The following is a 14,281-nucleotide window of genomic DNA, read 5'->3' on the forward strand; positions in this document are numbered from 1 at the left end:
ATAAACCTGTTTTATTAATTTAGGACTTGTGTCGCTAAAGTTTCGTCGGAAGGAAGTTACTGAAAGTTAATTAACAAACGGAGACGTAACAGATCCTTCGCCCAACACACCCATATACATATATTTTAACTTACTATATGCAATTTAAAAAAATAAGTTCTTGACAGGTTCCTTGGCTAAATATTTTTCATTTATATGTTTAAATGTTTGTTTTTATTTTCTTTCCACATCTCAAAAACAATTTTCAATGTATACGTATGAATGTTGCCAAAGTTTAAAGTATATACAAAGCAATCGTTAAATGCAAAATAATTTATGAGTAAGATTATTTTTTTTTTGTAGTAAAACTTTTGTAGTTGTATTAATAAACGATTACGTAATAAGTTCTTCCAAAAGAGCTGCTAAAATTCAGCAATGATAATTACAAGCAATAATAAATAATCTTAACTTTGTTTGTTGTTAAGCGCAAATTTCCACAACGGGATATCTGTATTTTGCCCACTACTGGTATCGAAACCCAATTTTAACTGTATTAAGTACCCACATTTACGGCTGAGCCAGTGGGGGCGCTTAAGTATAAGTAACAGGTAAACCACAAAAGCTTCTATGACTACTCTGACCTTGGTCATCGACGCTTGATTGGGTTAATTAATTTTCTTTTTTTCTAATCGCTGTTTAATTATTTTTGAATATATGTATATGAAATTGTTGTAGTGTAGTCTCAAAGGCGCGCAAGCTATTTAAAATTGTTTTTATTTTGATTATTTCATGTTTATGTAACATACATGTACATAATTTTTCTTCGTTTCATAGCCTCAATTAGCAGTAGCAAGTTTTGGTCTATCATACCTTTATTTAGCGCAACGAAAAACATCATTTGTACCTAATAGTAACACTGCCTAACAGACAGCTGTACACGTTATAATTATAATAGAGGTAAATTAAAAGTGAAATTTCAGTTGAATATAATTTGAATTAAAGCATTTAAATACTTGCAAGTAAGTTGATTTTTCTGATCAGAGATTATTTTTTGATTGCCAGTTTGCACTTTTTTTTCGTTTTACGAATTGAAGTTTAGACTCAGAGATTAGAAAACTCTGAAAGTGAAAAGTAGATTCGACTTTTTTTTTTACATTTAATTTTATACTTATAGAAAGTTGCTGACGCTGAGAGTGAGACTTGTAAATGTAACTTGTAAGAATAGGTAATAAAGTGCCTTATTTGTACAAGGTAGTACTAGTAGTATAATACACATATGATATAGACAATTTAAATACTATATAGAATAAGTTGATTAATTATTGTTAAGATTATTTATTTTAGTTGTCATTTGTAACTACTGTGTTTAATAATGTACTAGTACTACCCCACAAATATGTTTTTAGATTTAAAATGAAGTATTGTTTTATCTTGGTAAACTGAGGTAAGATTCTGAGAGCAGGATTAGAAGATCCCACAACCTATCAGTCTCCATATATTATAGATATATATTAGATACTGTAATATATATTATAGATATATGTTAGATACTGTAATATATATTATAGATATATGTTAGATACTGTAATATATATTATAGATATATATTAGATACTGTAATATATATTATAGATATATATTAGATACTGTAATATATATTATAGATATATATTAGATACTGTAATATATATTATAGATATATATTAGATACTGTAATATATATTATATATATATATATTAGATACTGTAATATATATTATAGATATATATTAGATACTATAATATATATTATAGATATATATTAGGTACTATACTAAGAGCAGGAGAAATTACCACAAAAAATCTGGACAAATATTAATTTATACACTTCTGTCTAGCTTCTAAGCAATTCATGTCAACTGTGTTTTGAAATGCCAGTAACATACTCAGTTAACTGAATAAGTTATTCAAGTCATCAAAGTAATGCTCTGTCGTTAGTAGTAAAGCTAGTATAATTTTGGGATATGCTTATAGACATATTATTACAAGTCAAAAGAAGTAATTATCAAGTTATAAAACACTAATTAGGCCTTACTTAGAATATTGTGTATATTTTTGTTCTTATTCAAGAAAGGATGCTGATTTTTTGTTGTTGAGAAAAGAAAGGTAAGAGGTAATATTATTGAAGTTTACAGTATTATCCAGGGAATCAACAGGATTGAAACCTCTGATTTCTTTGTGCTAAATGAGAGGGAACAAATTTAAGATTTGGAAATTACATGATAGGTTACAGTTAAGATAATTTTCTTAACAGGGTGATTGACTGACATACTGAATGAGTTATCATTGATGGTAATGGAGGCCAGGTTTTTCCTAAAAAGTAAAAGATGGGTTTAAATATTTACTTGTATTAAGTTTGGATGTGTGGGTGCAAAAACAGCCTTAAAGGACAAAATGGCCTTTTCTTTGTAGGGTACAGTATTAAAACAATGGAAATTTGACATCTGTTTCCTCACTGTATCAAATTTTCTGTGTTTCACACTGTATGCCACTTAAATACCTAATGTTTGATAAATGTAGTTTTCATTGTAAATATATGCAAATATATGTTTGCTGACACTGAAAGGACTCTAGTGTCTCAGTGGTAGGTCTTATGATTAGCACACCAAAAAACCGAGTTTTGATACTCATGTTTTTAACAACAACAAACACACTGAAAGGATTAGTCATATATTATTGTACACTAAACCTGTCCAATAGTCAGTTTCAAAGTAATGATTAGACCATGAGGTAAATACATGTTTAAATGTCTTGTGGTCAAACTGTTAGACCAGTGTATTACAAGCGAGATGGTTGTATTACACTTTTGTGTATACAACATTTCTTGGTAGCATTTTTGTTGTGTTAATTGATTTGCTGCTCTAATAAAAATCTATAATAAGACTTTGTAAGTCAATCATTTTTGAGTTTTTCAAAACAAAAAAAGAAAGCTGAGCAAATATTTATTATAAATGATTGCATGAGTGTATTTGAGTTTTTGTGAGGCAGAGTAATTCATGTGTGTGTCGCGTATTCAGCCATGATCGTCTAGAAAGGTTTCTTTAAATACATGTAATTAATTTCTTCATTAATTTTTATTTTATATATTTTCAATATAAAATGAAAAAAATGTTAGTTTAAATATGTTATGTTTTTATGACGGTAGATTTACGTAAAAATGATGAAGGTACATTATTATGGTCATCTCTTCACATACCAAAACATTAGAATTAAACTAAATACTTTCCTTCACATCTATGTAATTATGATGTGAATATTCATCAATAAATAAGTATTATATTAAAAAGTTTTTCATTCTATGAATATCATGTCTTTTTATTCCCTTATATTGATAAGTTGTATATATATGGAAGTTCTAATTTCTGTGGATGTGATAAAAACTGGTGTTTATACATCTGGTTAGAGTAGTTCAAAAAGTAAATTTTTATGTATTGTATTTTTTACACAATGTTGTAAAGGTATTTGTTATTTAGTTTTGGCAGTATTTATTCACACAGTATTAATTGCCATGTTTATATTCCTTATTTAAAAACTTAGCAGACTTGTTCTGCATATAATGAGCTTAATTGTGATTCAATGCACCTATTTAAGAATGTTTGTTTAAATAGCTTTGTTATTGTATTTAAATTATTGTATACATATATCTTTTACAGTAATGGAATATAAGGCTGCAGATGAAGCTTTTGTAATACATGAGCATTGTTTCAGCTGTATCAAAGTTGCAAAGTGTACTGTACGTCCTCGTCCTGGAGAAAGCTGTGCTATAATCACGTGTGAGCTGAAATGTGGAGCATGCTTTCATGGCTGCAAGAAAGGAGAACACCAGCATTTGTGCATCAATGAGAAAGTAATAGCTTATTGCTAAAAAAAAAATCAGTACAAATACTTGTATATTAACATATCTTAATGTAGCAGCATAACATAATTTTTTTATTATATCTGAATATTTCTATAAGATGTATAATACTTATAAAAAACATAAAGTTGCTACAACAGAGAGTTCAAAAGAAATTGTCTGTTTATGTGGTTCAAATCTAAAATCTATACATCTGCTTAACACTTGGGAATAAGTTTTCAGTAATAATTTATGTATTAATAACCATACAAAGTTATCATTTTTACATGTCAATGGAAAATATACTCAGGCTTTTTCCAAGGTTTTGATAATTCTGTATTGTAATATAACAAATGTATCACTTCACAGTTTTATTTTTCTGTTTGTGTCGGTGACATTTTGCTTTTAAGTATAATTGCGCACACATTAAGACATTTTTTGTAGGTTCCATGTATAAATTCAGTGAATGGTTGTCCAGTGTGGATGTACCGACGTCATTTAGGGCCACATCTAGAGAAATGTCCTGCAAGTGTTGTCCACTGTACTATGGAGTGGAATCGATGGCCACTTGAAATCAAGGACAGAGACTTTTCTCATTGTCCGCACCACCATAAGACCCAGATGCCACTTGATGAGGCTCTTGCACTGAGAGATCAGCGTATGCTTAATCAGTATTGGTGTACACCAAGGAAGACTCGTCGATCCTTGAGGAATCCATTAACAAGAAAATATCCAGCTGTTCCTCTACATGTAAGTTAGCTTCAGTATCTAAGTTTGAAACATTTTTAATAAGGTTTTGTAATTTTTATTAGAAAATAATGGATGAACTAGGATGGTAAGTGCTATATGGCAGCTGTATTAGTTATACAAAACAGATGAATGTGTAAACTAGTGTGGTTAGCTTACATATTTTATAGAAGTAATTGTATTGAAATATCATTTCTCATATGTAAAAAAAAAGGCTTCCGTACCTTTCTGTCAGCAAGTCCAGTATAACATCAGATATGGTACTTCCCTCTATTCACAAGATTAGCTTTTCCCGTTTTGTGCTGCCCTCTATACGGAAACTTTTTTATAATGCATACCACAAGCCTTCCGCACCCTCCTATTGGAATGAAAGATTCTAACATGTCTCTCATGCAAATCATCATGTGTCATTTCTCCACCAATAGGAGAGCATTACTATCACAAATATTTGCTTGTTTGTTTGGTATCAAGCATAAATTCGTTACCACTTCGGGTACATCTCATTTGTCTGATGCTATACTTCAGGCCGCAGGTACAGGCGACCTGTCGGGGGATATATCAGCCTTTATTTGCAGGGAGATTAAGTGTTATATGGGACAACTTTTGTCCCCTGCTGTTGCTCCTCTTCTTCCTGAGCCTTTTGAACCTGGTCAGGCTGATGAGGATTTTGGTCATTTGTTTCCCCCCTCCATGCCTACCCAAACTCTACCTGAGGATTCTGTTTGGCCCTCATTGGCTTTCTCAGATTTTATTTCTCAGGTGTGTGATGTTTTGTCTATTGCTCCTGCTTCTTATGATCCACATCCTTGCCTAGTACATGATTCTGCCTCCCAACCTTATTTAGTTTTTCCCTCCTCCCCTGATACTCAAGTTCACACTGAGCATTTTGCCTCCCAGTTAGGTGACAGCGTTAGTATGCCTTGTCCCCCATGGGCCTTGGATCAGTAGACCCTCGCTTATCATAAGGTGGACTGTCTATATATCTGGACCAAAAATTGTTGGGTTTAGTTTTGGTTGTTTGGGGGCATGGGACCCGACTCTTCTGTTCATCCTACCAATGCCCAGTATTCCTGCCTTTATTATCTTACCCTGACGACTTTTACAGTACCTTTCCTTGAGCCATCTCCTGTCTGAGGCTCTTCACAGGAACCCTGAGGGGTTTCTGGAGATGTCCTCTACCTCCTCACTGGTCTGCCTGTCATCTTTGGCTCTGGCCCTGCAAACGAGGTTTATTTGTTGTTGGGATCTTTTGGGTTGTGATGCCATATTGTCATGGGCCTATCTCCTGGCTGTTTTTCTATGGGACCTTCATATGGCCTGGTTTTTAGAAACCTTTCGTGTTTGACACGACCCCAGATTCTTTGGTGTTGAGGATGGCTTTGGTTCAACAACAATTCACCCTTTCCCATCTGGTGGCACGTTTGTCCCAGTCAGAGCTGAGCGTGACACCAATTCCTGTTTCCTGACCCTCCCCTTCCCAGCTCTTGCCTGTTCCTCCTCCCTATGGTGCTACTGTTTTTCATGACAATGCATGGTCCCTTGGATACTCCTATAACCCTTCCTTCCTACATTGTGGATGATCTAAGATGTTGATAGGACAAGGCTCATACATCGATGGGTGTCCGTGGCCAGATTTACATCTTTTTACGGGTGCATCCTTTCAGGGCTGGGGTGTGTGGGTCGATCACCAGGAGGCTTCAGGTTGTTGGTCTGTCAGGGAATGTTCTCTTCATACCTTGCTGTTCGTTGGGCTTTGGATCACTATCTTCCCGTCTCCAGAGATCATCTGGTCATGATCCATTCTCACAATTTTACAGAGGTGGCTCATATCAATCACCAAGGTGGCACCTGGTTGAGATCCCTGTGTTTTCTAACATTGGATCTTCTCTTTTAGGCCCATGATCAAATATTCATATGATGGCATGTCACATACCGGGTGCTTTCAATCTTGTGGCAGATCATCTTTCCCGACCCAACCATGTTTACTGTATGGGGATGGTGGCCCCTTCATCCCCTTGTTTTTTGGTGGCTTTGTGATTGGTGGGGTATTTCTCATATCAATGCATTTGCCACCACCCTCAATCACCAGTTATCTTTGTTTTCATCCCCACTTCCCCATCCTTAGGCTTTGGCTATAGATGCCTTCAGCCAGGATTAGTCAAACAAGTTCCTTTATGTTTATCCTCCTATCTGATTACTACATTGGGTAGACTCCCTCATCCATACCACTCTGAGCAAAGTCCTTCTGATTGCTTCTTACTGGCCTGCTCAACCATGGTTTCCTCAATTACTCCAGCTACAGTTGTTCCCTCCTGTCCCTCTTCCTTTAATCTCTAACCTTCTTTGTCAACCTTAGCTACCAGTTCTACATCCTGCACCTTACGTCCTCCATCTTCATGCCTGGTTTTTGTCAGTCCCTTGGCGAGAAGATCTGGTTTTTCACGTCGAGTGGTATTTCATTTAGCTCATTTCATTCATCCTTAATCCATGTCTGTGTATTCTGGGCCCTGGCTAAGGGTATCCCGACTTCTTGTCCTGTGGTTGCTGGTATCTCCGAGTTTCTTAGATGGCTTTTTGAGAAAGGGTCTTTGGTCTCTCTGATATCAGATTATTGGGTAGCCCTATCCCATACTTTATGTTTTCTTGTTACTGCAGGGTCTTTCTTTTCCCTGTCCTTGCCATTTCGATCCATTCTTTTTGGATCCATCAGCTGCCTAAGTGTTTGGTACTTCAAGATTATGACATTAATGTGGTATTCCATTCCCTTACTTTACCTCCGTTTGAGCCCATTGCCTCATTCTCGTTGTTTTACCTGCCCTTAAGGCATATTTCCTTCTCCTCTTGGCCTGCGAGTGTCATCGATCAGATCTGTTTGCTATTGATGTCACTTGCACATTGTACCACCAAACCTATCTTCTACTTTATCCAGATCATTCCTTCCTTCCCAACACCACAGCGGCTTGTGATGGTAACTCCATCTTTGTGCCCATTTCCCTTCCCTCTATTTCTCATCTCGAACCTCATCTTGATCTGGATAGACTTCTATGCCCAGTGCATGCCCTTTTTTGTTATATTGCCTAAATAACTTTCTTCAGGGGTTCCTGTTCCCATATCTTTATCCTGTGGCAACCCTCTTCCTCTGGGGATCTTTCTCCCTTTACCCTTACCAGTTGGGTTTGTCATTTTATCCAGTTGGCTTATTCCTCTGTCCCCTTCCCAACGTGCTTTGTTTGGTGTTACCTCCCATCAAATCTGACACCTCACCTACCGTTTTTTTCTTGTCTTCGTCAGTCTTTGGAGGAAATTCTGCAGTCGGGCATGTGAACTATCCCTCAGACGTTCATCTCCCATTACTTACATCTTGTCGAGGTTTCTGCTTCCTCTGGGTATCACCTACCACCTGTGGCTATGACACTAGGAAAGTCTTTATTAATGCTTTATTTTCTTTCAGGGGCTCTTGCTTCGAATTTTGTCTCTTGGATCCCACTCTGTGGTGAGTGGTGCATGACCTGTATTCTTGACATACACAAACAACTCCACACTGTATGCCATGTTGATTCACATGGTCTTTCTATTGCTCTGCATGCTCAACTTTGAGATGGGGTGTTTCGCAAGATCACTAGATGGTCATTAACCTCATGATATTTGCCTCATAAATAGGCCTATCCTGGACCATACCACCCATGGGCAGCATGGGTAAAGCATAAGAGGATAGCTACCCATCCTTGCCATGCCTCGATTGAATAAATTGGTATGGATTGTGTGATCACCCATTGCACTGTCTCGGGTGTAGCCGTTCCTCTGATTCTCCAACACTCCAACAATTCCAAGCCGCTGGGGTGGTTGACCATTGAGGCATCCTGCTGGATGGGTTCCACATAGATGGCTATAACCATTCAGTTCAGAGTAGGGTGGTGGTGTTCTGCCAGTGTTGAAGGCATAAAAATCTTCCAGATTTAATGACACATACTGTAGAGTGAGACGTCTAAATGAAGTTCACCCCTTTGATTTGGTGCCCTCATCCTACCCTCTCGTGGGCTGGTTTGGATATCGAATGAACCAGTTAACTTAAGTCCTCACACAGGTTTTGGGTTGTCCATATTCCTTCCTTGATTCTTCCTTCAGCGTTGTGGGTCAAGGAGGATATACATGGGATGTTTCCATTACTGTCCTGGGCACTCCCTCATTCTCTCTCTTGCAATGGGATATTATTGACCTTTGGACATTTCAGACAAGTTTCAGAGTCATTGGAGTTGAGTGCATGCGATGGACTTCTCTCGGATACCGGATGACACATTCCTGGATCTCTGGCTTAATGCTAATTCTGTATCATGCCCTGGAGTCTGTGTTTTTTCACATCCACAATTTTGGAGTTTGATGTGAAGCCGTTATGATCCTCATCCTACCCTCGTACAGATGTTGGTACCCAGTGAGGAGATTTTGAATATAGTTGATGATACATCACACACTAGCCATTATACACCATGAGATGCATCCTCCATTATCTACTTTACTTCTGTGGGATTGAATTTCTATACTTTTCTGGTCGAGATAATTTTCCTGAATTATTCTCTCTCACTCTAATGTGCTCCATTCCTTTTCTGCCATGTTTGTTCCTTGCTGTTCATGGTGAGGAGATATCTGGTTAAGAAGTGGTGCAGTGCCCCTCCTCAGATCATCTGATCTGTTTCTCTCATTCAGAGAACTATCCTTCAGATACTTTCAGGATGTATGTCTGTTTTTCCTTGCACCAGTCACTTCTTCTTTTCAATGTGGGATTCTAGCTGACCTTGTGAGAAGAGGGAAGTACCGTATCAGAATTTATAATTTTTCTATACTGAAAATATATTTCTGATAGGTACTTTCCCTGCTCATACTTCCCACCTTCCTCCCCACAATCTTCTGGTGCTTACGTCTTCTGCCAAACTTTGAAGTGAGGGTTTGGTAGTGGTGTATAGAGGGAATCACATGTGTCATGTGATGGTAGTGCTCTTTTATTGGTGGAGAGATGATGCTTGATGATTTGCTTGAGAGACATATTGGCATCTTTGATTCTAATAGGGGGTTGCAGAAGACTTGTGACAAATTTTAGGAAAAAGAGTTCACATATAGAGGGCAGCACAAAACAGAAAAACTAATCTTGTGAGTGGAGAGAAGTACCAATTGGAAATACATTTTCAGTATTAGGAAGATTATAACTTTCTAGCTGGAAGTTTATAACAGTGTTTTAGTGAATCCATCATTATATACTAAGGAGGCAATCAGAGCAGTAATTAATGTCATCAATAATATGTATCTTGTTGTAAAAAATATTAACTGTTTTTAACATGAATGTGTGTCTACAAGTTACTAAGTTAGTAAAAAATATATTTTCTTTGGTAGAGAAAATATGAAACCAAAATTTTGGGGAATTCTATTGGTGTATTACTGTTTAATAATGTAGCATTTAACTGTAAAGTAGACCTATTGGGGTGGAAATTTTCTTGTAATATTCACAAAAAATTAAAAAAAGAAAAGCGATTGTCAATAAAAACAATACATGTTTATATGACTCCAAAAGTTTAAAGATAATTGAAATACAAAAGGAATACAATAGTATTTGGAGATAAAACAAAAACTGAAGAGTTTTGACAATTAAACAAAAATAATCCAAAATATATATAAATATATTATGGTAACGTAAAATATAATGGAGAAAAAATTGAATGGAAATAGAAAATTTATTGACTGAACATTGTATAAACTATTAGTAAACTTTCAGGTTTCACATGGATGAACATTGTATAAACTATTAGTAAACTTTCAGGTTTCACATGGATGAACATTGTATAAACTATTAGTAAACTTTCAGGTTTCACATGGATGAACATTGTATAAACTATTAGTAAACTTTAAGGTTTCACATGGATGAATATTGTATAAACTATTAGTAAACTTTAAGGTTTCACGTGGATGAACATTGTATAAAGTATTATAAAATTTAAGGTTTCACATGGATGAACATTGTATAAAGTATTAGTAAAGTTTAAGGTTTCACATGGATGAACATTGTATAAAGTATTAGTAAAGTTTAAGGTTTCACATAGATGAATATTGTATAAAGAATTAGTGAAGTTTAAGGGCTCACATGAATGAACATTGTATAAAGTATTAGTAAAATTTAAGGTTTCACATAGATGAACATTGTATAAAGTATTAGTAAAGTTTAAAGTTTCACATGAATGAACATTCTATAAAGTATGAGTAAAGTTCAAGGTTTCACATCAGTGAAGATTGTATAAGGCATTAGTAAAGTTTAAGGGCTCACATGAATGAACATTGTATAAGGTATTAGTAAAGTTTGAAGTTTCACATGAGTGAACATTGTATAAAGTATTAGTAAAGTATAAGGTTTCACATGAATGAACATTCTATAAAGTATGAGTAAAGGTCAAGGTTTCACATCAGTGAACATTGTATAAGGCATTAGTAAAGTTTAATGTTTCACGTCAGTGAACATTGTATAAAGTATCAGTAAAATTTAAGGGCTCACATGAATGAACATTGTATTAAGTATGAGTAAAGTTTAAGGTTTCACATGAATGAACATTACAGTATTTAACACTCATATATATCTAGTACTTACAATGATTGACAAAGTTGTACCTGGTTGCAGCCATACAGAGGAACACATGAACCTGAGAGTGCACAAGACAGTACTCAGACCTCTCGAGGAGTATCAGATGATGAGAGTGATGCTCCTTGGGAAATGAGAAAGGCCCCTCCTGGTCTACAACGAAGTGTTTGTAGTGAGCTGTATCGTGCCACACGGGAGACAACAGAGATGCTGTCAGCAGCATTGAATGTCATTACTAACCACCAATCTCATCAAAGTGCAGATGAGACTTGGAAGGACAGTAACTGTTATTCATCAGACATTGAAGTTTGGAATGGTAGTTCTGTGGAGAACAAGGAAAATGTAGTGAGTTCAGATTTGCAAGTAACTTTTTTATTATTTTATTTTGAGATTATATTTTAAAGAGGCATGTGTATAACTTGTGTAATCAGAACATTCAATTTTCAGTCAAATTTAACCAAACTATAGGAATGTTCATTAAGCAAACGTTAGAGTTTTTTCTTTTTTTTTATGTCATTAAGTGTCTCATTATGGACTCAGTCCCACAGACTGACCTCGTAATCATTTTTGTACTTGTTATAGTTTTTGTATTTGAGTTTCACTTGTTACGTATTGGAATTTCAAATGGTCTGAAATTGAGTTAATTGATAAATTTAAATTTAGTAGTTAAATTGTACTTTGGATTTAGTACTTAAGTAAAAGCCGATATGTAGTCAGTTTATGATATTTGCCAACAAGATTGATACACATCGTCTTCATTTTTAACACAAATACGTTTTAATATACACACAACAATACAATTTACAATAATAGTTATTACAAATAATGAATTATAAACAAAAGTTTCACAAACTTACAAGCAATATAAAGTCTTTTTTCTAGTTTGGAACTTCCTTGATATCTTATTGAGGGCTCACGATGAGCGAGTTGATTACGAGTTGATATAGGTACAATTCATTTAGTAGGGAGCTATCTAGCCATGTAGTTCTTGCTGATCACATGCCAATTACAGGTCAAGTTTCACCAGTGACGTTAGGTAATGTTTTCATAAAATTACTAATGTCCGATGAGAATCTACTGAAGTTAAATGGTTTGTAATGTTCGAAATTTATAAATATTCTTGGTCAAATACCTGAAGTTTCCAACTAATGTCCGGTGAGAATCCACTGAAGTTAAATGGTTTTTAATGTTCGAGAATTTATAAATATTCTTGGTCAAATATCTGAAATTTTCCGATTGATAAGCATTATACCAATTACAGTTATAGCTTCCGAAGTTTATAGCATACTGACTATAGTGAACTAATAATAGTCACTCTCTCTTTCGGCACATTACGTTGGTTATATTTGTAGCCATGTGGAGGCATTATAGAAATTTCAGTTTTATGTAACAATACAAATTTAAATGTTTACGTACACATATATATTGTTGATTTTTATTTTCAAGAATCTTCTACAAGTTTGGAGAATAGGCAGGAGTTTCGCAATACATATTTAACAGTATAAGCTATGTATGTTTCTAAATATAAATTTAATTTAAACAAACGTTGATATTAAAATAAATATATAATAACAAATTCATTACATAGTTACTATTAATAAAAGCAAAATTACACTTCAGTCTAATGATTTTGTTATTAATATTACCAGCACAAAGGAGTAAAATAAATCTTGCAGAAACTGAAACTTGAAAAATAACAGAATTTATACTCTATAACATTTTATATTTTAGTGCAGATTCCAAGTCCATGTTGCAAATATTCCTGATGGTTGCTTGGACAAACATAGTTTTTTGCAGGAAGTAACTGAAAGAGATGATGTTGATGCTGATAGGTGGAGTGAAGCCAGTAGTGGAAGTAATGATAGTATTGAACAAAATGGAGAAATTATAAACATGCCAATTGGTGAAAGCAGCTATGGAACTCTCTTTGTAAATGATACCATTGTGAGTGAAATATCTTCAGCTCCTCTGACAGATTATGCCAGAAAGAATGTAAAACCTTCCTTGGTGGTTCTTCCATCCTCGTCTCAGTTCTCTACATTTACTCCAACTGCTAACATCAGTAATTTGAGCTTAGATTTAAATTTGGAGTCTTTGACAAGATATCAAGCCAAACCAAAAGCAATGTACACTTTCCTTTGTGCACAGGTAAAATATCAACTGAACTTTTTTCCAGTTGTATGTAACTAACAATCCTCTCAGTTAAAGAATGATTTTAAAATATCAACAGATTTAAGTTTTTTCATTTTTGTACATATTAATGCACAAAAACTAGGTTCAGAAGGTACTTATCTTTCATAAAAAATTATTTTTACTGAGTAAAAATTTTTTAAGCACTTTATTAGCTATTAGCTTTCTAATATAGCACCTATATAAAAATGTTATATGTCGTGGAATATACGTTGTTACTGTTGCATGTCTACTTCAACTTAAGTTTTTCTGGCATTTTTCTATTTTATATAAAGAATACTACTTGCAGTTTTGAAAAAATAGAGCACATAAAAAACAATGAATATAAAAAATATTGTGATAATTGTTTTAAGTATTTCTTTTGTGAAATAATAAATTTACACTTGACATTTTTGCTTAATAGTTCTTTCAGTCTCTGAAGAGATGCCAAGCTGATAAGTTTGTTGTTGTTAGAACAACTTTTTTCTTAAATATATCTTTTCCATAGGATTGGATCAAAGTATAATTATCCTCCAGTTATAAGATAGATAAAGAAACATGATTTTACTTACAACTATAAACACAGAAAAAAAGAGAAATAACATAACCCGATACTTGCCATGGCCATTGTGAGGGCAAAATCATTTGTGAATTGAAAAAATGATAGAGAACTTATCTTTTATTGGATTTCAGATTTTATTTTTGTAAATAGTAGCATAACATTCAATTATTTGTACAAAATTATATTAGTTAATGAAGTTTAAAAGGAATTTAATGAAAAAATTCCTAAAATATGTTTTAAACTGTAAATAAGTGCCCTCTAAGAAGAATTTTTTTTTTCAAAAATTTTTTAAGACATTTCCTTTCACTTCAGCACTGGTCCTGCCATCTATGAT

At 34.4% G+C, this 14,281-nt stretch overlaps 1 protein-coding gene across 6 annotated transcripts in view; it reads left to right on the forward strand.

The window, feature by feature from the left end:
• Positions 1-601: 601 nt before the first annotated feature.
• The window catches only part of LOC106468197 (F-box only protein 30-like), a 28,702-nt gene continuing 15,022 nt past the window's right edge, over positions 602-14,281 (forward strand). For 3 of the 6 annotated variants that reach the window (XR_002612584.1, XM_022396531.1, XM_022396534.1), the window contains exons 1-5: positions 856-936; positions 3,672-3,865; positions 4,298-4,603; positions 11,256-11,561; positions 12,948-13,364. Coding sequence is in view for 5 of the 6 variants with exons in the window: in XM_022396531.1 (XP_022252239.1) it covers positions 3,674-3,865; positions 4,298-4,603; positions 11,256-11,561; positions 12,948-13,364 (1,221 nt within the window). In the remaining variant the exon portion in view is untranslated. Of the gene's footprint in view, positions 644-855; positions 999-3,671; positions 3,866-4,297; positions 4,604-11,255; positions 11,562-12,947; positions 13,365-14,281 lie in introns of those variants that run through there. The other 3 variants (XM_022396533.1, XM_022396532.1, XM_022396535.1) reach the window with 3 other exon arrangements.

This window comes from Limulus polyphemus, unplaced genomic scaffold (genome assembly GCF_000517525.1).
Source record: "Limulus polyphemus unplaced genomic scaffold, Limulus_polyphemus-2.1.2 Scaffold2912, whole genome shotgun sequence".
Classification (NCBI taxonomy): Eukaryota; Metazoa; Arthropoda; class Merostomata; order Xiphosura; family Limulidae; genus Limulus; species Limulus polyphemus.